The 21,442-nt window shown below is 47.6% G+C and overlaps 10 protein-coding genes across 10 annotated transcripts; 5 read left to right on the top strand and 5 right to left on the bottom strand.

Moving 5' to 3' along the window:
- Positions 1-543: 543 nt before the first annotated feature.
- On the bottom strand, positions 544-910 carry LTR84_005850 (uncharacterized protein; the record flags this gene model as incomplete). Its single annotated transcript, XM_064849414.1, has 2 exons — positions 544-698; positions 757-910. 2 exons carry the CDS (start codon positions 908-910, stop codon positions 544-546), a joined length of 309 nt encoding a protein of 102 aa, XP_064703638.1.
- A 570-nt stretch (positions 911-1,480) lies between these two features.
- LTR84_005849 (uncharacterized protein) lies at positions 1,481-3,097 on the top strand (the record flags this gene model as incomplete). The annotated part of the gene is made up of 1 exon (XM_064849413.1): positions 1,481-3,097. The coding sequence occupies one exon, from the start codon at positions 1,481-1,483 to the stop codon at positions 3,095-3,097; it is 1,617 nt and encodes a 538-aa protein (XP_064703637.1).
- A 176-nt stretch (positions 3,098-3,273) lies between these two features.
- Positions 3,274-3,621, bottom strand: LTR84_005848 (uncharacterized protein; the record flags this gene model as incomplete). The annotated part of the gene is made up of 1 exon (XM_064849412.1): positions 3,274-3,621. One exon carries the CDS (start codon positions 3,619-3,621, stop codon positions 3,274-3,276), a length of 348 nt encoding a protein of 115 aa, XP_064703636.1.
- A 544-nt stretch (positions 3,622-4,165) lies between these two features.
- LTR84_005847 (uncharacterized protein) lies at positions 4,166-6,271 on the bottom strand (the record flags this gene model as incomplete). Its single annotated transcript, XM_064849411.1, has 1 exon — positions 4,166-6,271. One exon carries the CDS (start codon positions 6,269-6,271, stop codon positions 4,166-4,168), a length of 2,106 nt encoding a protein of 701 aa, XP_064703635.1.
- Positions 6,272-7,907: 1,636 nt separating this feature from the next.
- Positions 7,908-8,981, bottom strand: LTR84_005846 (uncharacterized protein; the record flags this gene model as incomplete). Its single annotated transcript, XM_064849410.1, has 5 exons — positions 7,908-8,128; positions 8,216-8,324; positions 8,379-8,513; positions 8,570-8,786; positions 8,911-8,981. The coding sequence occupies 5 exons, from the start codon at positions 8,979-8,981 to the stop codon at positions 7,908-7,910; spliced, it is 753 nt and encodes a 250-aa protein (XP_064703634.1).
- A 2,333-nt stretch (positions 8,982-11,314) lies between these two features.
- LTR84_005845 (uncharacterized protein) lies at positions 11,315-12,157 on the bottom strand (the record flags this gene model as incomplete). The annotated part of the gene is made up of 1 exon (XM_064849409.1): positions 11,315-12,157. The coding sequence occupies one exon, from the start codon at positions 12,155-12,157 to the stop codon at positions 11,315-11,317; it is 843 nt and encodes a 280-aa protein (XP_064703633.1).
- Positions 12,158-12,988: 831 nt separating this feature from the next.
- On the top strand, positions 12,989-14,470 carry LTR84_005844 (uncharacterized protein; the record flags this gene model as incomplete). Its single annotated transcript, XM_064849408.1, has 4 exons — positions 12,989-13,313; positions 13,361-13,467; positions 13,514-13,639; positions 13,697-14,470. The coding sequence occupies 4 exons, from the start codon at positions 12,989-12,991 to the stop codon at positions 14,468-14,470; spliced, it is 1,332 nt and encodes a 443-aa protein (XP_064703632.1).
- Positions 14,471-15,877: 1,407 nt separating this feature from the next.
- On the top strand, positions 15,878-16,721 carry LTR84_005843 (uncharacterized protein; the record flags this gene model as incomplete). Its single annotated transcript, XM_064849407.1, has 2 exons — positions 15,878-16,399; positions 16,518-16,721. 2 exons carry the CDS (start codon positions 15,878-15,880, stop codon positions 16,719-16,721), a joined length of 726 nt encoding a protein of 241 aa, XP_064703631.1.
- Positions 16,722-17,430: 709 nt separating this feature from the next.
- LTR84_005842 (uncharacterized protein) lies at positions 17,431-19,076 on the top strand (the record flags this gene model as incomplete). Its single annotated transcript, XM_064849406.1, has 4 exons — positions 17,431-17,593; positions 17,640-17,891; positions 17,941-18,880; positions 18,938-19,076. The coding sequence occupies 4 exons, from the start codon at positions 17,431-17,433 to the stop codon at positions 19,074-19,076; spliced, it is 1,494 nt and encodes a 497-aa protein (XP_064703630.1).
- Positions 19,077-19,696: 620 nt separating this feature from the next.
- LTR84_005841 (uncharacterized protein) lies at positions 19,697-21,409 on the top strand (the record flags this gene model as incomplete). Its single annotated transcript, XM_064849405.1, has 4 exons — positions 19,697-19,825; positions 19,912-20,100; positions 20,184-20,428; positions 20,479-21,409. The coding sequence occupies 4 exons, from the start codon at positions 19,697-19,699 to the stop codon at positions 21,407-21,409; spliced, it is 1,494 nt and encodes a 497-aa protein (XP_064703629.1).
- Between the last annotated feature and the right edge of the window lie 33 nt (positions 21,410-21,442).

The raw sequence follows: 21,442 nt of genomic DNA, 5'->3' as shown, positions 1-21,442 counted from the left end.
CATCCCACGCGGTAAACCCCCCTTTGTATCGCTGCCCTTAGCACAGCTACCTCCTCGAGTAGCTGCAGTGATGCTTAGGGGGCCAGGGGCCAGGGGTTCAACAGACAGGCACGAGCAGTTGACAACTTGACACAGCCTGCACCTGCCATCTGGGCGTTTACTAATCACTAATCACTATACGCCTGGTCATGGTATTGCCACATGCAACTCTCTCCTGGATTTCACTACGAAGTACCTCGTACAGGTCTTATTGTCGCTGCACTGGCATTGCTGTCTGAGATCTTTCCGCTCGAAATGCACCCCCAAAGCCCCATTCATCTCAGCTGCTGAACATTCTTCCCACTCGATGCCCCAAATCCATCTTTCAGTGTCTCATCCTCTGTAACACAGCATAGCAGAATAGTTGATCTTGTCTCCTACCCATCCACCCCAATTTCTCCGTTCTTCATACAGCGTCCTCTTCCCTCAATTTACCCCCGTTGCTATAGATGTTGTCGAGTATTGATTGCCCTCCAAAAGGGGTGCTGGCAGGGATCGAGGAGCTTAACTGCTGATGGGTTCGTAGCCACCGCTGGGCTTGTGGCTGTCACGGTTGGAGAAGAGCCAGTAGATGATGATTCCGCCGATGGGGAAGAGGAAGACCAGAAGACTCCAGAGGAGCTTGTGGGAGACGGGGCGGGTCGATTGAATAACCTCAACTACTGCAGTTAGGCGATGCCTATGGGAGCTTTGGATTCTATAGGCATGAATACTCACGGATAACGATGATATCAAGAATCAAAACGATGAATCCTATGATCCCACCACCAGTGCCATACTGCCATGAGTTAGACTGGGCCTGAAGGGGTGCTGCGGCAACCATCGACGCAAATGCCACCTGCAATGCCAATAGAAACGAGATTTGATACATGTTGGAGATCTGTTCTTGTGAGTTTTGTCCAGAGTATGAAGAGGGTGTAATTGGAAAGAAGAAAGAAACTTGAGCTGGAGCCTTGATCGGTGTCGAGTCGAAGGTGGTGGCTGGCGGCCTGGCAAGTTGAAGTTGCCAGTTGCCCCGCGTGACCTCGTTTGCCATCGACGTCATCGTTTCTCGATCCAGCTTCTTCCATCCACAAATCGGAGCTCGCTAATGACAGACACTATCTACCAGTATCTAATATCTTGGTACGACGTGGTAGATACCTCGTACACTTGCGCGATGTACATGGAACAACATGCATTTTACCACTAGATGAGGTCAGCATTGACCGATCCAGCCTTCATACACCCCTTTTTGCTGGATGAGCCCTGCATCAGCCATATCTGAGTCAGATCTTAGGTGGCATACACCACAAGACTCTCATGAATATAGACCTGCCACCAACATTTGCCGGCGTCCAACACCATCGATGTCAGCCAGGACTGAAAGTATTTAGATGAGCTTGTTCGACCATGAGCTGAATGGTCCACTCTGGGATCCCTCAAGCTCCTTCCCCTTCCAATGGAAAGTCGCCACCAACAACCCACCGTCGCCGTCATTGGCCTTGGTGGTCAAGGCCTAGCAACTCTCAAGAACCTGCTAGAGGAAGGCTTCAGAGCCACTGCATTCGAGAGACGGGACTATGTTGGGGGGATCTGGCATCATTCCGGCGAGAATCAGTTGTCAGCTCTGCAATCAACTTTCGTCAATGTTTCCAGAGAAAGAGCATGTTTCACCGACTTTCCTTTTCCACATGGCACTGGCTCCTACCCAAATTCCCACGAGGTCGATCAGTACCTCAATGATTATTGCAGTCACTTTGCCCTTCATCCACATATGCGACTTGCAACCGACGTAAAATCAATCCAACGAGATGATGGAAACAACAAGTGGTGCTTGCGTATCTCTACCCGTGGCCAACTCGACGAAACTTTGGAATTTGACAAGCTCGTTCTTGCTACAGGTCCCCACGTCATTCCCAAGCAGCCAGAACTCCCAGGAAGATCGCAATTTTCGGGTAATGTTCTTCATTCTATTGCATACAAGGACCCTGGCAGCTTTCGGAACAAACGTGTCATGGTGGTGGGTATGTCCAACTCAGCCGCAGATACCGCAACCTCCTTGGTTGGCATTGCTGCACACATATTGCTTTCCCATCGTCGTGGCAGTGTGGTTGTTCCTCGATATCTGAAAGATGGTACCTCATTGGATCACAACTTGACATATCGACAATTTCAAATAAAGGACACCCTTGATACTGTTGCCCCAAGCCTGGCGATCAAATTCCTTGACGCTATCACTACGAGGATCTCACGCCAAAATTTTGGAGAGCTTGATCCGGCCTGGAATCTCCACCCCCCTCCATCTCTCCTTCATCAAGTGCCAACAGTCAGCGACACCCTAATTCCCGCCCTCAGAAACCGCTCCATCATCAGTACTAAAGCTCCATCGCGTGTCACAGGGCCCAAGACAATTCTTTTAGAAGATGGCACAACTGTTGAAGTTGATGCAATCATTTATTGTACTGGGTATGAGGTGGACTATTCAATCCTGGGTCCTTATGATCCCACCATTATCCACACAGAAGGCCTTAAATGTCACGACAAAGCAACACCAAGGCTCTATCAGAACATATTCTCTCTGGTCTATCCAGAAAGCCTCGCCTTTGTTGGTATAGCGATCACGTTATCTCCTGCATTCTTGTTGAGTGATCTTACCAGCATGGCTGTAGCACAGCTATGGTCAACGAAACCCGGGAGCCCAGTCCTCCCACCGCAGACTACTATGGATTCATGGTATGCCGACCATCTCGAATGGGCAAGGTCGATTCGCCTTTTGAGTGAGCATGCCAAATTTGCTCCCATGTCGGTGAAGAACGGTCCTTGGTTTCGATGGGTGCAAGACGTCGCTGGGGCAGAAGTCGAGAGAAATCTGAATTATGCCAGCTTACAAGCTTGGAAGTTTTGGTGGAATGACAGAAAATTATGCGCTCTCCTGACCGATGGTATCTGGTCTCCCCACATGTACCGCTTGTTCGACGGTGATCGAAGACAGAAATGGACTCAAGCTAGAGCTACCATTGAGAGGGTGAACAGCGATGTTCAAGAACGCCTTCGCGCACGCCGATTGCCTCAATAAGGGCCAACAAGAACATAATTAAACATGTCATGCATGACTAGACATGGGACTGGCGCCTTCAACTCGCACCCTAGACACGATAAATCAACGTTGCGACCGTCTTCTAAAATACAATTTTCGCCGTACATCCTGCCTCTTGGGTAAAGTTATGCAATACCATCGAGGCATTCCATCACTTAGGAGGAGCTCCCACCCTTCTTGCCAGCCTCAACTGGGTCGACCTTGCCATGGGCGAATCCTCCACTGCTACCACCACCACTAGAACCCCCTGATCCAGTGGAGCCGCTATCGCCGCCGCCGCTACCTCCAGAAGCTAGGCCACCTTTCCTTCCAGCTTCACTAGGATCAACTTGCCCGTGGGCAAATTCTCCTTTGTTACTACCACCAGTAGAGGTAGAAGTTCCGCTATCGGTGGTCGTGCCACCACTGCCACCTGATGCTTGACCACCCTTCTTCCCTGCCTCAGAGGGGTCGACTTTCCCGTGGGCAAATTCTCCGGGAGCACTGCCGCCGCTGGATGACATGTTGAAATGATAGATATAGAAATATGCTGTATGCTGTGTGCTGAACTTTGTCAACTAATCAGCCTTGTCTTCATCACCTTCAATCTACTCACTAGGGCGTAGGAAGTTGTGGAGGTCACTTTGGCAGTAATAGAGAATGGTTAGAAATGAACTGTACTGAAGAGAATCGTAGGATCAATTTATGTTCTTCTCCCCAAAAAACGAATTCAAGGAAATGGTACATGTTACCCCTCCCTTTACGACATTTTTGACGTCAGAATACAACATCCTTGGCTGTGTGCCTGGATGATTCACCAGACCCTTGAGAGATGAAACAATGCTACACGATGAATCCTTGTAACTGAGCCGTGCTGACAAGTAGTGACGAGTAACAATCATTATCATTAGTAAATTTATCAAGGTGAAATTGTTGTATAGTTCGTCATACATAGGAGGGAATGTTCCGGGTTGATTTTATTCAGCCTTGCCGCGAATTCCGGGCAGCATGACGTCCAAAGCTGGAAGGTGCTTTCAAGTTCCATCCTCAGTCACATCGGTTCAATTTCTAGATGTTGTTAGACGACCTGCTCTTTTTCTTCCTTCCAGGTTTCCACCTTGATGTTTTCTTCTGAAAGCTGAGTTTAGTCTGCTTCAATGTCTGGTTCAAATCTTCAGTAATCCACGAGATCTTGGATTTGAGCTTAGATTGAGCCTCAAGTTTTGGAGAACTGATACTCGTGTGACCCGACGAGGTGCCCTGTGTCTTCCTCCTGCTGAAATCATGCGCGTGTGATTGATAGTGATGATCAAGATCTGCCGCCGTGCGACAAACCCGACCGCAGCCCCAGACGACACAAATATACTTCTTCTCGATCAGCGCCAATACTTCGCGGTTGTTCCGTCGAGCAAGTGTCGCTGGAATGCCCAGGACTGATGTGAAAAAGCTACTTAACTCGTTGGCATCGTTATCAGATGGGACACCACACACCGTTACTTGAGTTTGAGAACTGTTCAGATTGTCGTTCCACAAGTCAACCACTAACGATCTTTGTAAATCCTCCACAGGATGCTGTTCATGAGGTCTTACGACGATCATCTTGCCTTCTACCGGCTGAATGTCAATGACCAATCTCCGGAGCTCCGTCTCGTGACCAAATATCTCCTTCCTAGAGATTGGGTTGACAATAAGCCAATCCTCGTGCCACGGCATATAGGATTCAAATTCCTCGTCCGCCACTGCCAACGGTTCACAACCTTTGATAGGTTGTATGACGGAGCCAGCGTGATCAATGTTCGAATCACTGGTATGCATGTTGACTATCTGATCGTTACCGTGGCAGACAAAGAAGAAATCCACAAACTCAAGAAACTGGTCGATGTCGCTTTTGGTCGTCATTGCTCCGAGACTGATGCGGAGGACGCCTGTGGGTTTCCCACCGAGGAAATCCAATTCGTCACCACAACGCATTCCATGCGAATGATTGCGTTTCATCTCCCAGGGACGCAGACCAAGTCTCGTTGCGATACCGCCAGGATTGCAAAGTGAGCCAGTTCGTAGTTGAAACCCGCATGCACAAGCGAGTGCTTCGACTCTAGTTTTTCCGACCACGTTACCATGAAGATCATGGAGATTCATTGAGATGATAGGACCTTGATTCAGAGAGTCGCCATACTGTCCATTGGGGTCCTTGTAGATGGTTATCACTTTTGTCCCATTCTCGTGTCTGAAGCTCTCTAATGTCGTATAGGCGTACCTGGACAGGATTGCAGCATGGTTGCTCACTTGCACCGGTGACGGATAGAGGATTTTATGCGCCCGTAGTGAATGCTTCAGCGCTAGGATATTGTGAAAGGGCAAAGTCCCGTCTTCAAGGGCCTCGTGGGGACGCTTCCGATGGCTTTGATGCCACGGGTCGTCTACCGCAAGCACCATTTCGACAGTGCCACCTCCAAAATATTTCCGGGAGAGTAATACTGGAGCTGCCTCTCTCCGGACAATCAACGCACCAAGATCAGGGAAGCCGAAGATCTTGTAGAATGAAAGAGCAACAAAATCCGGAGCTGTTGATGGGTCGCTTAGATTGAGATTTCCAGTGGTTAGATAAGATGCAGCATCAAGCAGAGTATAAAATCGTGCCGAATTTGGGCCGCAGGCTCTTCTTACACGACTCCCCCACGTCAGAGGTGGACGATAACCTGTCATATTTGATTGAGCCGGGAATCCAAATAGCCCAAGGTGGCCAGGAGGCAAAGATCTGCCCTCGATCCAACTGTCAACTTCCTCATCTGAGCGAAAGCAACGATGGCCATTCTGTGCAAGCTCTCTCACGCCGACAAGACTAGTGTGAGCATCCTTGTGGTATCCGTACCAGAATCCGCCTATTTGATCTTGGAATGCCTGTGCGACCATTTTGATCGCAGCCGTGGCGTTGGCAACAAAGACGAGGTCATATTGTTCTGCCGAAGCATTGAAGCGCTCAAGGACTTCATTTCTGACTTCTTCGATCACCGCAGTGCTCAAAGACGAAGATGGTGATGCAGAATGCGGGTTGCCATACAAGTTTTCCGTCATGTCCTTCGCGAAAGATCGAATAGCGGATTGTGGATACAACGTAGTACCTGCATGGTCGAGGTAGGTTGTTAGAGCAAGCTGTGGGTACTCTCCTTCCATCTTTGATAATTGTCCAACTCTTGCTGCATGATTATCACTCCCTTTAAGTGCTGGATTGTGCATCATGAGTAAGAAATGGCTTCGGGAGGTGAGAGAAAAGAAATATCATATCAGCCTTGGTACGAGACTTCAGAGGCAAAGATTGTTGTCGAACGTTCAAAGTCAGTAAGGACAAATTTCTGCGCGCCTCCCCTGCCATCAATACTCCGTAGGTAATGGTCTGGGTCTAAGCCAGGTTGGCATGGCCGACCCTTGCACTTATCTTCGCGCTTTTCTCGCAAGCGAATCCCCAACCGAGGTTCGCCAACTTCTGAAGCCCTGGACAGGATTCGGTATTGACTTGGTAAATTTTCATGACACAGTGGGGACGCTCGTAAGCGTGAAGAACGCCTGACCGGCCTTAACCTCATCAGCACCCCTTTCAGGAATATGGCATGGAGCTCCAGGTCAGAAAAATCTGAGCCTTAGGAAGGGGGCCACATTGCTCGATCTTAATTCGTTTGGGTAAGCTGTAAATGCCATTTCTACGTCGCTAAATTCGAAGCGAGGTCAGTAAGCTCATGGTAAGTGTTCCTAATTTTCTGCCTTCGTCTGGAGAGGCACTCGCTAGCATGCCCACTTTTGTAATATTGGGACACAGTTGCGAGGTACGAATTAGAGAAATTTCATCCAATTAGACGATATTGTTTTACGATTTGACTGAGTCACTAGTCAATCAATCAGTTAGTGTTGGTCGCGTCTGTGTTCCAATGTTCCAACTGGGTAGAGAGACATCGTGCTTCCTGTAGATTCTTGTTCGAGCCTCTCCAAACCGGGCACAACTCTTTCATGACACTCGGTACCATGCATCAGACAAGCAGAAAAATGAAGAATACTAACGAAGGTTGAGAGATAAATATAGTCTCAGAGTTTAAAAGCAGGGTAGAGTGCGCGAGGTGAATATATTATTCAGCGGCCTTCCCCACAATTCAAAAGAACGATCTATTCTAGTCGGGGGAATGTGTCACAGGGCTATGGGGACATGCCAAATGGGATAGTAGCACCTAAACCGAGGTTCTTTTCTTATTCGCCGTCCAGCGGTTGTTCATTCCGCCGCCTCGTTTCTGAATCTCTCTCGCACCCAAGATACTCCATGTGCGGGCAAGGTACGAGATACAGTAAAAAGAAGGCAGCGATCGTTGTCCTCCTTCCAGCGTGGTCGTCAAGCATTCATCCTGACGTTGGGGGATCACAATTCAACTGCAAGAGACCCGTCTTTTCGCATCTTAAGATACTAGAACCTTGAAGTTCGAACCGAGCACTAGTGGAGTTGCTAAATAATGCGTTACAGTAACATCAGAAATCTTCCACGGCGCGACCTGAGGTCATATCGATATCCAGAGCAATGGATCAAAGTTCAGGTAAGTCGACCATAGATAAAACGCGATGTAGAAGTGTTGGACCGACTTCGAACGATATGTGAGCACGATACACCATTAACGCTCATATTCAAATTGGTTGCAGTCTTTAACCAATAGATTATACAACCAATGGGACTAAACAGTGACATCAGTATGGGTTGGACAACTGCAGAACCCAAAAAGCTGTTCGTTACTCTATCCTAACCCGTGGATCAATATACCAAGCTCATCATAAATCAGGAAGAACCTCTCGCCAGCAGGAAGTTGTTCAGAATCGTATTGACTTCATCCACTCTCTCTAATTGCAGCCAATGCCCACCAGTCACGGTCTCGACTCTAAGATTAGGGACCAGAAGCCGCATCTGTTCCGCGAAATTAATTGTCACAGTGATGAAGTAATTAGTGGACGCGATTAGCAAAGTCGGGTGCATTAGCTTGAGGTGAGTCGCGGGAATTCCTGCATCACAGATTAGTAGGAGGTGGAAGCAGTCGACGGTAGCTGGAAAATTTTAGGTGAATGTTTCAGATGAGAAGCATAACATACCGCTTTCGTCTTCTTCATTGATGTTGTAGAGACCAGCCTTGTACCAATTACTGGCAGGGCCATAGCCACCATTTTCGACAGAAAATGTTCGTTGGAAATGTTCGTGATCCTGATACGTGGAAGTTAACTGGGACATCCCATGGATCAGAGCTCGACATCTTACTTCTGGTGTCAAATATTCAGGCAAATCCACCGTCGGGGCTTTGGTCAACCAGGTGCGGAGACCACCAGGAGCGCCCTGATACTTCTTTCTAATGTTATCATCGGTGGTAAAGAAGAGTGATTCCACGGATGCAGACTACCTATGGTCAGTACTGGACCATCCAAGTTTCGTATAGGTTTGACAGAATTTACGTTTTCATTCAGGAGCTTTGGAGCATCCACATCCTTGAAAAATAGGAAGTAGCCGAGAATCGAGAACCCAAGCTTGGATTGAACCGCATTGTTGATATGTTGTATCGCCTCGACATTTAAACTACGTCCAGGTGCAGCATATCCGTGGTCAATAAAAGCATAAGCCGAAAAATACTCTGGATGATAGTTTGCCAAGCGTGACAAGAGGAAGGAGCCCCTGAGGGAAAAGACATCAGCGTAGTTTCACACTAGCTTCGCGTACGCGTGGGACCTTCCTCAGATGGTGAAAACTCATGGAACGCAACAAATTAAGGGAAATGGAATCTAGTGAAGAAACATACCAATCATGCGCCACGCCTACCACCTTCTCAACACCCTCTGCGCAAAGAATCTCAATGATGTCATTTGCCATCCCCTTACCTGTGTACATTGCTAATTCAAGCGGCTTTGACGTTCCTCCAAATCCAAGCAAATCGGGAGCCAGAATTCCATATCCTTTTGATGCGAAGAAAGAGATCTGATGACGCCAACAATGTGAGGTGGAAGGGAAGCCATGTAGGAAGAGGATATATGGGGTACTGGCGGCTTGTGGTGGAACATGCACATAGGAGTATGTAAGGGCACGCGTGGTGGTGAAGGATGACAGAGGGCGGGCCATACTTGACTCTCAATCTGTTGATACGACGGATATCTCCTAATCGACGAGTTGATGACGAAGGAGCAAGACGGGGTTTATATGTTTCCAGTAGATAAAGAGACGCCCTGGCATGCTACACTTGAAGTCGATAAGACAAGTCAATTTTCACAGGTAAACATCATTGGCTACAGCGTAACACGTGGCGCACCAGGCTTCAAAAAGAGGATCAGACGGAAATCGTTGGTGATTGTCAGAGAAGAGATGGTTTTTGGCTGGGAAAGAACTATATATTACGCGTTCAGAGCTTTTATTGGTTCAAATCTGTCACTTCGTCTGATCATGCTACATTTCGTGGTAGTGTAATGCTTTGAGTTTTCTGTTCCCTACATTAAACTCTCCATCCCCCTTGCAGCTTCTGAACTTCCAGCCGAGATTTGCACTTGATTTGGATCTCTTCGTTATAACCACCCTCAACTGCATATCACAACGTTATTTGGTCTTGGTCGTTGCGGCTTAATCGACCCGCTAAAGAGAAATTGACTTGAGCAGTGAAGCGGTGCATGGCCTCGACGAGGAGACTATATCGGTGAGATAAAGTACCAAGCTGGGAACATTGCCCATCTGTAGTTGACTCGGGCAGTTCTCTACCGAGTATCGTGTAGAAGTCTCTAAGTACAGCACATCCGGCATTGATATGCATGTCGATCCTACTGTCAAATCCTAGTAAAAATTCGATGTAGCCGAAGAAAATACTTGCTACAAGGACAAGCTCTAGACTTTTGCAAGATCTATCAAACCAAGAATGAAGATTTTGAATGGCCATTGTATAATGTCGAATGGAGAACACGACCGCCGTGGGCGTGCGGCATATATCTGGATGGTAACGATTGCGGGTCAAGGCTCCAATTGCGAGGGCTGCATGGTGCAATGACGGTTCTGTAAGAGTGCTCTGAAGGATCATGCTTTCCAATTCTGGAAGTTCGAAAAATAAAGCGAAATCCCCTGTACAAACAGCTTGGAAGTAATCCATGTGGACATATTCGTCGTTCAACAACGGTACTGCCGAAAGGTGCCGCAGACTAGAGACCAGAGGATCCTTCACCTGTCGCGATGCTCTTGAGAGAGCAGATGAGATGAAGTCACATTTCCAGCCCGCGCTTATGCACGTCAAGCAAGCCGGTCTAGTCTCATCGCACTTCTTATGTCTGGTTCTACTTGAAGTTTTAGGACCAACCCATCCCAACCCGACTGGGAACGGAGCCAACTCACTTGCAGGTAGAACAACCCGTGCTAACTCGCCGAATACCTCTGGCTCCAGGGCGCGATCGTTTTGACATTACATCAGTATCGTGGCCTCGAATCATGACAAGAGGTCGTCACATTGGTGGCTGTTGAAGAAGATAAAGAATTCCGGGACGATCTTGTGGCTGGCAAGGGTAAATATGGTAGGCGAGCAGGGTCTTCGGCCCTCACTCATCATTGGCTACAGCGTAAGTTGACGTACGCCAAGGTCGGCGGGTCGATCAACCACTCTGCTCCGAATTGTTCCATGAGTTCGATGTACTTTTGCCAGAACCATTATTGCTCCGAAGTCCGAATTACTGCGGGAAATTAGGGTCGTTCGAACCCCGTTCTGGTGCCATAGGCTTGCACGCCACGCTGGATCCTCTCTCATGCTAGACAAACACATCATGCCCAATTCTGAACCTCATCTTGGCTCAAGCCTATCTTCTTGTCACCTGGAAGTCCATCAACATTGCAAAAGAGCTTCCCAGAGATTAGGAGGGCGATCTACTTCGTACACGCTCTTCTTCTCCCACACAGCACTATAGAGCTTTTAGACGACTGAGGCCTACAATCTTATCGCCTCTCGTCTTAAGCCATCCTTCATTCGAAGTCATAGCCTGCGAGATTGTCAAACCCCAATGGTGGGTAAGTACGAGTACTCAAATTTCGTGAGTACCAAGAGAATCTGGCCAGTCACCCAGTGATTTTCATTCATAATTTAATCAGGTTTTAAGGTCACTATCGACTCGCTCATTGCCGATATCACAAGATTGTCAACTATCACAATCCGCATTGGATCGCGGCAAACACTCCTACCATCCTCATTTACCTTTCACAGCGTAAGGGCCTCGCTCCTCTGAATTCTCGAAAGGCAGTTCTGTTCCATCCAACTCTGCAGGAACGGGCCCCCTGAACTGATCGTTTTCCGAGGTGCCTAGCTCTCTCGGATCACACAACAGCTCTGCAAGACATTCTACTCTAACTAGGTCAAGTTCGTTCATTCCTGGTGTTGACGGAATTCCTGGAGTATATCCTGGATGTTTCTGTAGAGGTATATTATCAGGTATCCAGATCCACTTCCCATGCACTTCAATTTCGTCAGGCTCATTGACCGCTGATTGAGAGGATTGGGGCGAGAGAATAGAAAGTTCATTTGGCGAATATTGTTGCCGTAGATGTGACTCTTGGCCGGAGGAAGGTGGAACCTGCGGCGCCTCCCTTGGCTCGCAACTTCTCAGAAAGCCCCGATCAGGTGAAGGTAGCATGGATTCGGCTAACGAGAATGAATGCAGTGTCCGCTGGGCTGGTATCAAAGGGTGTTGTTCGATCTTTGTGTGGCTTGATGTGCGATCTGATCGTTGCGTTATAGGTGTGGCATCGACAAGATTTTGCACAGCCTTCATAAAGATCTCGTCTTCAGACGCAACAATCCATTCTCCATGTTTAGCCTGTGCTGATGCGTTCAGTTCCTGTTTTCTGGCCTGAGGATTTTTGTATTTCCTGTATGCCCATTTCCCAGTGTGAATCATTGTGCGTTGATCTATTATGCAGAGGTATTGTAAGAGTCGACCTTCGGTGTGATAACCTATGGAGAATTGTTTTAGAGGTAGAATTTTGAGAACGATCGCAGAGTGTTCGTCTGCTTTGAAGTGCGAGCTGAGCATTTGACAACTCGCGCGCGTCGCAAAGACAAGCTGATCTACATATCATTCCGCAGTGGCTTCATGGAGATTGTTCATTAAGCAGAACTTGATTCGTATCCTTGTGGAGTCGTCAGCCAAATCCCAAGGACGCTGTTATTGTGTGTTGCAAGCTACCCCACTAGCTTAACCCTAATAAGTGACCCTTTCGAGTCTGGTAGGCAATCCATTCGAGGCTGACGGATCAGGCCACCCATTAACGAGGGAAGGACGTAACATCGGGGATACAGTGGTCCAATAGACGCCGATGAAACCACTTCAATATCCTTGATGATAACCGACAAGAACGAGTTTATTCTAAATTCAGTTTTCATCCCCCTTCTGCAATCGTTTGATAATCCCGGCTAACCAGTATTCAGTATCTCCCGCGAGGGGACCATGTGGGCTCCCCGAATTTCAAAGAGGTCCAAAAAGCTTGAGGAGGCTTGTGTCTTAACTTTATCAGCACCATCGGGAATTGTATACTTCGTGTGCCATATGTTACAGTCTCTGACAGTGAATTTTGTACACTGTCTGCCAGCAGCGAGCTTAGCTGATTAGCCGATGTGACTCAGGAGCACGCTCTATTGGATCAAGTATTGTAGCGTAACAAGAACTCGAAAATCTTTGAAGCATATAAAAAGGTCGAGAGAATGGATGTACCGACTATCTCGTGCCGATATAAACCCCTTCCCTTTCATACTTGCCAAACACTTTCCGACTCTCCATCCTCAGTATTCTTAGTAGTCGCCATCAGAAATTACTCCATACACACAAAGTAAACTCTTAGCAATCAGCTCATTCCTCCGTGTGAACATGACCTTTATTCTCTTGGCTCGCGACGACGAGAAAGGCACTGACGGCAAATTTGTGTGTCTTCGACCTAAACCAAACGAACATGGTGAAAAGCTTTTGATTGGAATTTCATTTCACCAATTGGCAGAGTATGTGACCATGGGTTGCCTGGGCCTCGCCACCGTAAGTGCCTTGGTGCTCATCTGGAGACACCTTCATCATTATACCCGACCGAAAGAACAACGCCAAAACATCCGCATCATCATCATGCCAGTCTATTTCTGTGTTGTCTCACTCCTTTCGATCCTGTTCTACGAAGACTCCATTTATATCACTCCTCTACTGGGTGTCTACGAGCTTTTTGTATTGTTGCGTTATTCCTGCTTTTTCTAGAGCTCGTCTGTCCGGACGAAGGAGCACGGCCAGAATACTTCTCTCAGCTCGAAAACAAGGATAAAAAGGGCAATATTATAACTGGCGGCAGTGGAAAGTGGTTCAACGTATGTCTCCCTCTTCTCATCTTATTCGTGGCTCACGTACCACCAGCACATATACTTCATGGTGTTCCAATATCCTTTCACGAAAACGATTGCGACAGGAGTTCAAATCGGGACACAAGCTGCAGACATCTATTGTCCCAACTCATTGAGTCCGAAATATGCACATATCTGGGTGAGCTAAGCCCATGATATCTTAAGAGCATCCAAATAACTGACTCACGGCGCACAGCTTATGCTGGTTGAATTACTTGTTATTGGTGGTGCTATTGGTGGCGTGTTTGGATTCTATGGCCGACTCAAGCCTGAATTCAACCCTAAATATCATCCCCTAGGCAAACTAGTCTGCTTTAAAGGCATCGTGATCCTCCTGTTCCTTCAAGATATCATCTTCGGGTTTTTGAATTCGAAGTTGTTTCAACCTACAGCAACTCTGACATTTGATGATCTTTACTTTGGAATGCCTCTCCTCCTCACAGCAATTGAGGCCACGATAATCTCATTCACCTTTCACTGGGCCTTCAGCCCTCACATCTACCATGAAGACGGATTTCCTGAGCGAGAACGTTTGCCAATCTGGCACGCTGCTCTCGATGCCATGAATCTCTCCGACATCGTTAAAGCCAGCATCAAAGCGTGGGCTCTCTTGTTTACTTCAGGCTCGGGGGCTCTTTCTTTTGGTTCTTCGAAGCCCCGCATGCCCCTTAAGCAACGCACACTTCAGCTCGACGACATGGGCCGCGAACCACTCACCCACCAAACCTACGGTCACAGCTATACCAATCCACACATTGATACTAGGTATCAGCCCCCAAGCTACCCTCCATCGTCCTCACTACCAAATCGACGGTATTCATCAAGCGTACCGCCGGCTTTTCAGCAAGTGCAAGTGCAAGCTGAAAGCGTAGTTGGGCAAGCACAATGCGGCTACCAATCGATCGGCAGACAAGATCCATCGCCAGAGCCAGACCAACACTATTCTGTTACACCTTGTGATGTTGTTTGATCCAGTTTTGCAGCCTTGAAGTCAAGCGGACCACGCCTTGCCAATACGACTGTCAATTCCCACCCCTCTGAAGTATGCAGTCATTGGACATCTTTGCTGTTCTGCAACGAGTCTGGCAAATGAACTTAGCTTGCACATACGAACGGGAGATATGCATCAACTGAGTATAGTTGGAGCAGACCGGGCGAAGCGACAGATCTTAACGCGTTGAAGAGAGGTTTACTTGGTATGGTGCGAAGGAGAGGATGAGCAACGGGGAGGAAGAGGCTCGTACTTGTTGAACCGCCCGCAATGCCACGCAAGGCCGTAACTCAGTTTCACAGGGGAGCGCTGAAACCGCCTTCCAGGGCTGAGGAGGCCGACGCCCCGCGGCCGTTAATTATTTACTTGGGGGATATCAGCAGCCATAAACACGGTTAAGCTTGCTCCATCTCAGAGTCTTGGGGACTTGACCTTTTCGGCTGATTAGTCATTCTGGGCAAACTTTATCTGAAGCTCTTCTCCTCACTCAATTACTTTTCCTTCGCTTTCAAGTCCTTCGCATGGGCACACTATTCCTAGCCAGTAAATGTCATCCTGAAATTTGACAGCAGTTATCATACTAGCACAGCAGAAATGCCTGGGTCAAAGGAACGACGATATCTTGTTCGCCGACCCCGTGTGCTTCAATACTTCCACAAAGGAGAATTGCGTCGCGAACTCGAGGGGGAACGCGTGGCAGGTCGGTTTGAGCTCTTTTTCGATCTATTATGTATGTAACAAGCATATCTGGACTCGCTTATGTATTAGAGGGACTTACACTGTGAAGATGTCGCAATTGTATGTCTCAGCCGTCGAGCTGACAACCTTTCATTCTAACGTCCCGAGGGACTAAACCAACTCAGATTGCCAATTTTGCAGATCATCTGGCTGAGGATCCCACACCAGCAAACCTGCTCAAATTTGTCCTTGTTTTCACTCCAGCGTGGTAATGGAGGTGCCATATTCTACCGTTGAACCAAGCTGACATGGAACAGGCATTGCTGGGCGGACGAAAAGGAGCACGCGAACAATTATTACAATGATGATGTCCTCCAAAGACTTGGCATTCTTTGGATCATGGCGGTACTCGTAGTATACGGCAACAATGCAAACCTTGTTGCCGATGACCCTAGGGCACTGAGGGCAACGGTTGTATCATACATGGTGCTTCGATTCTCGCAAATATGCTTCTATGCTGTCTACAGTATTGCCAGTCATCACCACAGAACCCAAAACCGCTGTTATTTTCTTCTCATTGCTATAGGGATATGCATATGGATTCCGTTGCTTTATGAGGGCATTAGTATCCGGACTAAAGTTATCGTTGCTGTCATTGGAATTATTTATGAAGTAAGGATGCCCATACCTTTGAGATTCCCCCATGAGATGGCTAACACAGCCGAGGAAATCTCATATGTCATCACTTTTGGACCATGGGTGGCCAGATGGCTCAATCTCGACTTCTCGACTGCCGTTGACATTGATCACGAGAACGATCGGTACACAGCATTCACGATTCTTGTGCTTGGAGAGTTTACCTATGCTATCCTCGTAGGTTCTCCGGCAAAAGGAGGCCTCAATTTGAACGTTATGCGAGCTGTCTGGACTCTAGTCATTGCCTTCTGTTTCAACTCAATGTATGTGTACACGGATGGCTCGGTTCAGCATAAACATCCTATCCGACGTGCTGTCTGGAGCTCTTTTGCATGGCTCTTGATTCATCTGCCACTCTCAGCTGGCCTACTGGTTGGAGGACATGTCTCTGCAGCAACTGTGAAGGACGAATACTTGAGTACTGGGCAACGGTGGCTCTGGGGGGGCGGCCTCGGTACTGGAACCTTCTGCCTTTTCCTTATTGCACTTCTCTACGAAGATGACGATCCTCATAAATTTCTCCGCTTCAACAAGGTAAGCTTCCATTGCACCAGTGAACAGTGTCATTGACTTTGAGCAGACTTTGCGGCTTTCACCACGCGTGGTTCTATCTCTCATATTTTTCATGCTGCCATTGTCATCGGAAGAACAGATTGATTCTACCCAGCTTGTATCTATCGGTGCAGTGTTGATGCTCTTGGTTGTTGCATGGGAAATTTTTGGAAGCTTGGAGAGGGATGCTCCTTTATTTGAAAGCTGGAATACTCCCGAACTCGACGATGACCAAGACGAAGATGCTCCGATCTTCCAATCGGACGACCACCGTAACTATGAGACATTCAGAGAAAACTCATAGCCAGTACTTCTTCAGACACGAGCAAGTCTGTACTTTGAGGATCAGTATAGAGGGTTTTAGTTGGTGCCCAGAAGACTTCGATCTGCATCTCACGGTTTGGAATAGCCCGACCGACTAAGACCAAGGCCGACTCTGTTCTCTATTTGGCAAGCACTGGAAGAAAACACTCATCCATTTACCTGCCAAGACCCGTTTACTCAAGATTGAAAAAAAGAAAACTTGCCAAAATTACGGACATCATCTCTCCGGTGATACAAACATCCATTTAGCCCGCGTCAAGTCATGTGATTGCTGGGAGATCGCTCTCAAGTATGGCGTGCGACACATGGCCAATAATGGGCCCACTTTTGGAGCACGCCTTCTTCCCCCAGAGTGAGATGACCATAATAGTCTTCCACTCTGGCGGAAATTACCGCTCTATACGACTTCCTGCTTGTGGTGAGAGCACCTAGTACGCAATCCTTTTCCCTGGAATGGTCTAGCCTTGCTGCATGTTAGTTAACTTTTCTGACTGCATGGCAAACTCTCAATGATGGATCGATATCTAACTCCTTGGCATCTATCACCTCACTCTAGCCATTTCGAACAGGGGCTGGAATCAAAGATAACTATATAGCACTTTAGTCACCTCAGACTTTGACGGATGTGATCCTCCAAGCTACGTTACTTTCCCCCTCCCGCGCCTTGCGGTACACCATATCAGCTAAACATGGGCAAACTTCACTCTGATGGCCGTAAATGGTATCAAATCCGCTGGTTTTCACCTGAAGACACAGCCGAGGAACGGAAATTGATTCTCAAATTGGATTTGTTGGTTGTGCCTTACGCCTTCTTGGCTTATTGGGTAAAATACATAGACCAGGCAAACATCAGTCAGTATATGGCAATTTGTTCGGTTCTTGAGCTGACTTTCCATAGACAATGCCTATGTCGGTGGGATGAAGGAGGACTTGGGCTTCCACGGGAATCAATTGGTTCACTTACAAACAATATATGTGGTCGGGGCAGTGACTGGGCAAATCCCATTTTTGTTCTTGTTCACCCGTGTTCCTATGTATTGGATTATACCATTCCTCGATGTCGCTTGGGGGATATTTACTCTCCTCCAGTATAGAGTCCATTCCTATGCTGAGCTTATGGCATATCGTTTCCTGGTTGGATGGTTCGAAGGTAATGTTGATGTCCTGTCTTAAATGTCCTCCACTCAAACTCTTTTCAGCGGCATTTTTCCCAGCAATGCATTATATCTTCGGGTCATGGTACAGAGGGGATGAAATTGCCCGACGTGGCGGAGTCTTCTATGTAGGTTTGACTCTTGGAACACTCACAGCGGGGCTCATTCAAGCTGGAGCGTCGGCCCGTTTGGACGGTGTCAACGGGCTCGCTGGTTGGCGATGGATGTATATCATCTGCTCGATAATCACCATTCCAATTGGTATTCTTGGATACTTCATCCTTCCGGGTACACCGGACCGTCCAAATCGCACGTTCTTGAAGCAGAGCGATATCGATCTGGCAGCAAAAAGGCTCCAACGAGTAGGCCATAAGACCTCGGAAAAGTTTACACTACGCAATCTCAAATCTGTGTTCACAAGGTGGCAGGTCTGGGCTTTACTCCTCCTCGATATATTCTTCTGGAATGGATGTATCAACACTTCGAGCGGAGGTTTCCTTCTCTGGTTGAAGAGTCTGAATAGGTACTCAAAGGCTCGGGTCAATGAACTAGGATCTATCTCACCAGCACTTGGAATATTCTACACGCTGTTCATATGCTTTGCATCCGACCTGGTCCTTGGCCCGGCTTGGGCAATCACGGTTGCACATGTGTGGAACATCACAGGCCTCATAATCCTAGTGGTTTGGAACGTGCCGGAATCCGCCTTATGGTTTGCCTTCCTCACGACATACTCAGCTGTGGCGATGTCAAGTGTACTCTACGGCTGGGTCAACAGCCAGTTGAGCTTCTCCCCTGCCGAGAGATCGTTCACCTTGGTTCTTATCAACCTGGTCTCGCAGTCTACTACCGCGTGGACACCCCTCCTCGTTTTCAAAACCCTTGAAGCTCCTCGATTTACCAAAGGCTATTCTTTTGTAATAGGAAATGCGGTATGCTTGATATTACTGGCCCACATCATCAAGTACTATGTTGGAAGGCACGGGTATAAATTACACTATTCTTCTCTGTCAATTGGCAAATTGCTAACATTTATAACTAGACTTGTGACCGGTGAGGTTGTACAATCAAAGAATACAACAGAATTCGATCAGGCTGGCGAGCTGACACCAGAAAAAACTTCTCCAACCCCTACGGAGCACGCCGTGACCATCAATAACAAATCGGGTGATTTTGTTTAGAGTATGTGGTGTTATGCTTTTTCTCGGTGCCAAATTTGTTGCAGAACTATTGTGGCTACAGGAAATCGTTGCCCTGCGGTGTGAACCTCAAGTCCTGGTTGTGTTTCGTGATGTGGTCTAGAGGCTGTATGTGTGGGAGTTAGTGACTCATAAGTGATTTTGAGAAGCCATTCAATCAATAGATATGAATTATTTGCAGATTTTCTAGATGGTCACAAAGTCAAAATCCTAACATTCCGATTCAAATGGTGATGGTCTTCGTGATGCGGAGTGTTCCCGAGACTACGAAAAAGCAGTTCTCGAAGTTGCTTATCCACGACCAGGGCAACAACACAAAAGATTTGAATGAACTCGTTCACTGTAAGGGTTATTGATCATGTTTTCTCATGGGCTGACTTCGTTTCAGTAGTCGTGCTTTCTCATTAGAATGACGCGATTTCCAAGATCCTGTAAGACGTGCTCTCGTCCAGGTCATAAACGGAGAACCGCGTGCCAGGGTTATGCGGCTTCAATACACTCGTAGGGCTAACTTTTACAAACTTAATCTAGTGACGAGGATTTGTGATACTGACGGTCAAGTGTGTGAAACGATTCATCAATCCAACCATAATCGTGCGAAGATGGGCGACGATATCACCCTTTCGGCTGCCAGTGGCGAGGTTCTTACAAATGGCACCAAGAAGAAGCAGATTCTGCTGAATGCTTTTGACATGTCAACTGTGGGACACTTGTCTCCAGGACAGTGGAAAGTGAGCTCATTGTCTACCTACCTCATATCTCGCTGTGAAGTGATATGGTGTGTTGCGAGCAAATTCGAAGTTCTAACAGGTTGCAGAATCCCAAAGACAAGTCGGCCACCAAGAGGAAACTGGATTACTGGATTGATCTTGCAAAACTTCTGGAGAGAGGAGGGATCAATGCCCTATTTCTTGCAGATACATATGGAGGCTATGACACGTACGAAAACTCGTTGGACAACTGCATTCGGAGGGCTGCGCAATGGCCCATGACCGACCCCACGATTGTGAGTGTTAGACGTATTGAATTGGAATCCAACGGCATTCATGATTGAGATACTGGTAAACATTACCTAACTAATTCTCACAGCCCATCAGTGCTATGGCTGCAGTCACAAGCAAACTGGCGTTCGGAATCACGGCATCGACATCCTTTGAGCCACCATTTCTGCTGGCGAAACGTTTCTCAACATTAGATCATCTAACAAACGGCAGAATTGGGTGGAACATTGTGACTTCATGGAAGGCAGCGTTTAAAGCAATCGGCCTCGATAGTCCCATTGAGCACGATGAAAGATATGCGCAAGCGGACGAGTATCTGAGAGTCCTCTACAAGTAAGTGGAATTCATGAACGCTTTGACCCAAACACTGAATATTGCACAAGGCTGTGGGAAGGATCATGGGCGGATGACGCAGTCAACCCCGATCCCGACAATGATAGTTATATCGACCCTGACAAAGTCCGCACTATTCATCATCATGGAAAATACTTGAACCTCGATACTCGTCATATCGTGGACCCCTCTCCACAGAGAACACCCTTCCTCTTCCAAGCCGGAACATCTGCTGCAGGATCTGCCTTTGCAGCGACTCATGCAGAGGCGATATTTGTGTCATCACATTCACCCAAAGTCCTTCGACCCAAGATCGATAAAATTCGGGCTTTAGCGGCCGAGCAAGGCAGAGATCCACAGTCAATCAAATTTTTTGGAACTTTCACGCCCATCATAGGACAAACAGATGAGGAGGCCAAGGAGAAATACGAAGAATTGAAGAAATATGCCTCGACCATTGGGGGTTTAGTGTTGTTTAGTGGATGGACTGGTATTGATATCTCAAAGATACCGATTGACAAAGACATCACGGCCGAGGACTCCTTGGAGGCACATAAAGTCACCAGTATACTGGATGCATTTACCACAACGAGTCCAGAGATCCCAAGGTGGACTCCCCGAGTGATTGCCGAAAAAGCATCAATTGGTGGGCTGGGTCCTGTCTCAGTGGGCAGTCCGAGCACCGTGGCGGATGAGTTGGAGCGATGGATCAAGGAGGCAGACCTTGACGGGTTCAATCTTGGCTACGTCACTACTCCTGGCACATTTGAAGAAGTAGTTGACTTGCTTATCCCTGAATTGCGCAGAAGAGGAGTGTACCCTGAAGCCTTCCAAGAGGGATTGACCGCAAGAGAGAAGGTCTATGGAAAGGGGCAGGCAAAGTTGAGAGCCGACCATGTCGGAAGTTCTTATAAGTATGCTGTTTATCAGGAAGACAAGAAGTATGAACATGCAACTGCTCCTGTTACATCCCAGGAATGATTCAAAACTGGGTGGAAAATCATTAGAGTAGAT

The sequence above is a fragment of the Exophiala bonariae genome, assembly GCF_035927105.1.
Source record: "Exophiala bonariae strain CCFEE 5792 chromosome Unknown scaffold_22, whole genome shotgun sequence".
In the NCBI taxonomy this organism is placed as follows: Eukaryota; Fungi; Ascomycota; class Eurotiomycetes; order Chaetothyriales; family Herpotrichiellaceae; genus Exophiala; species Exophiala bonariae.
Note: the sequence above shows the minus strand (reverse complement) of the source record. Positions and strands in the feature narration are given on the sequence as shown.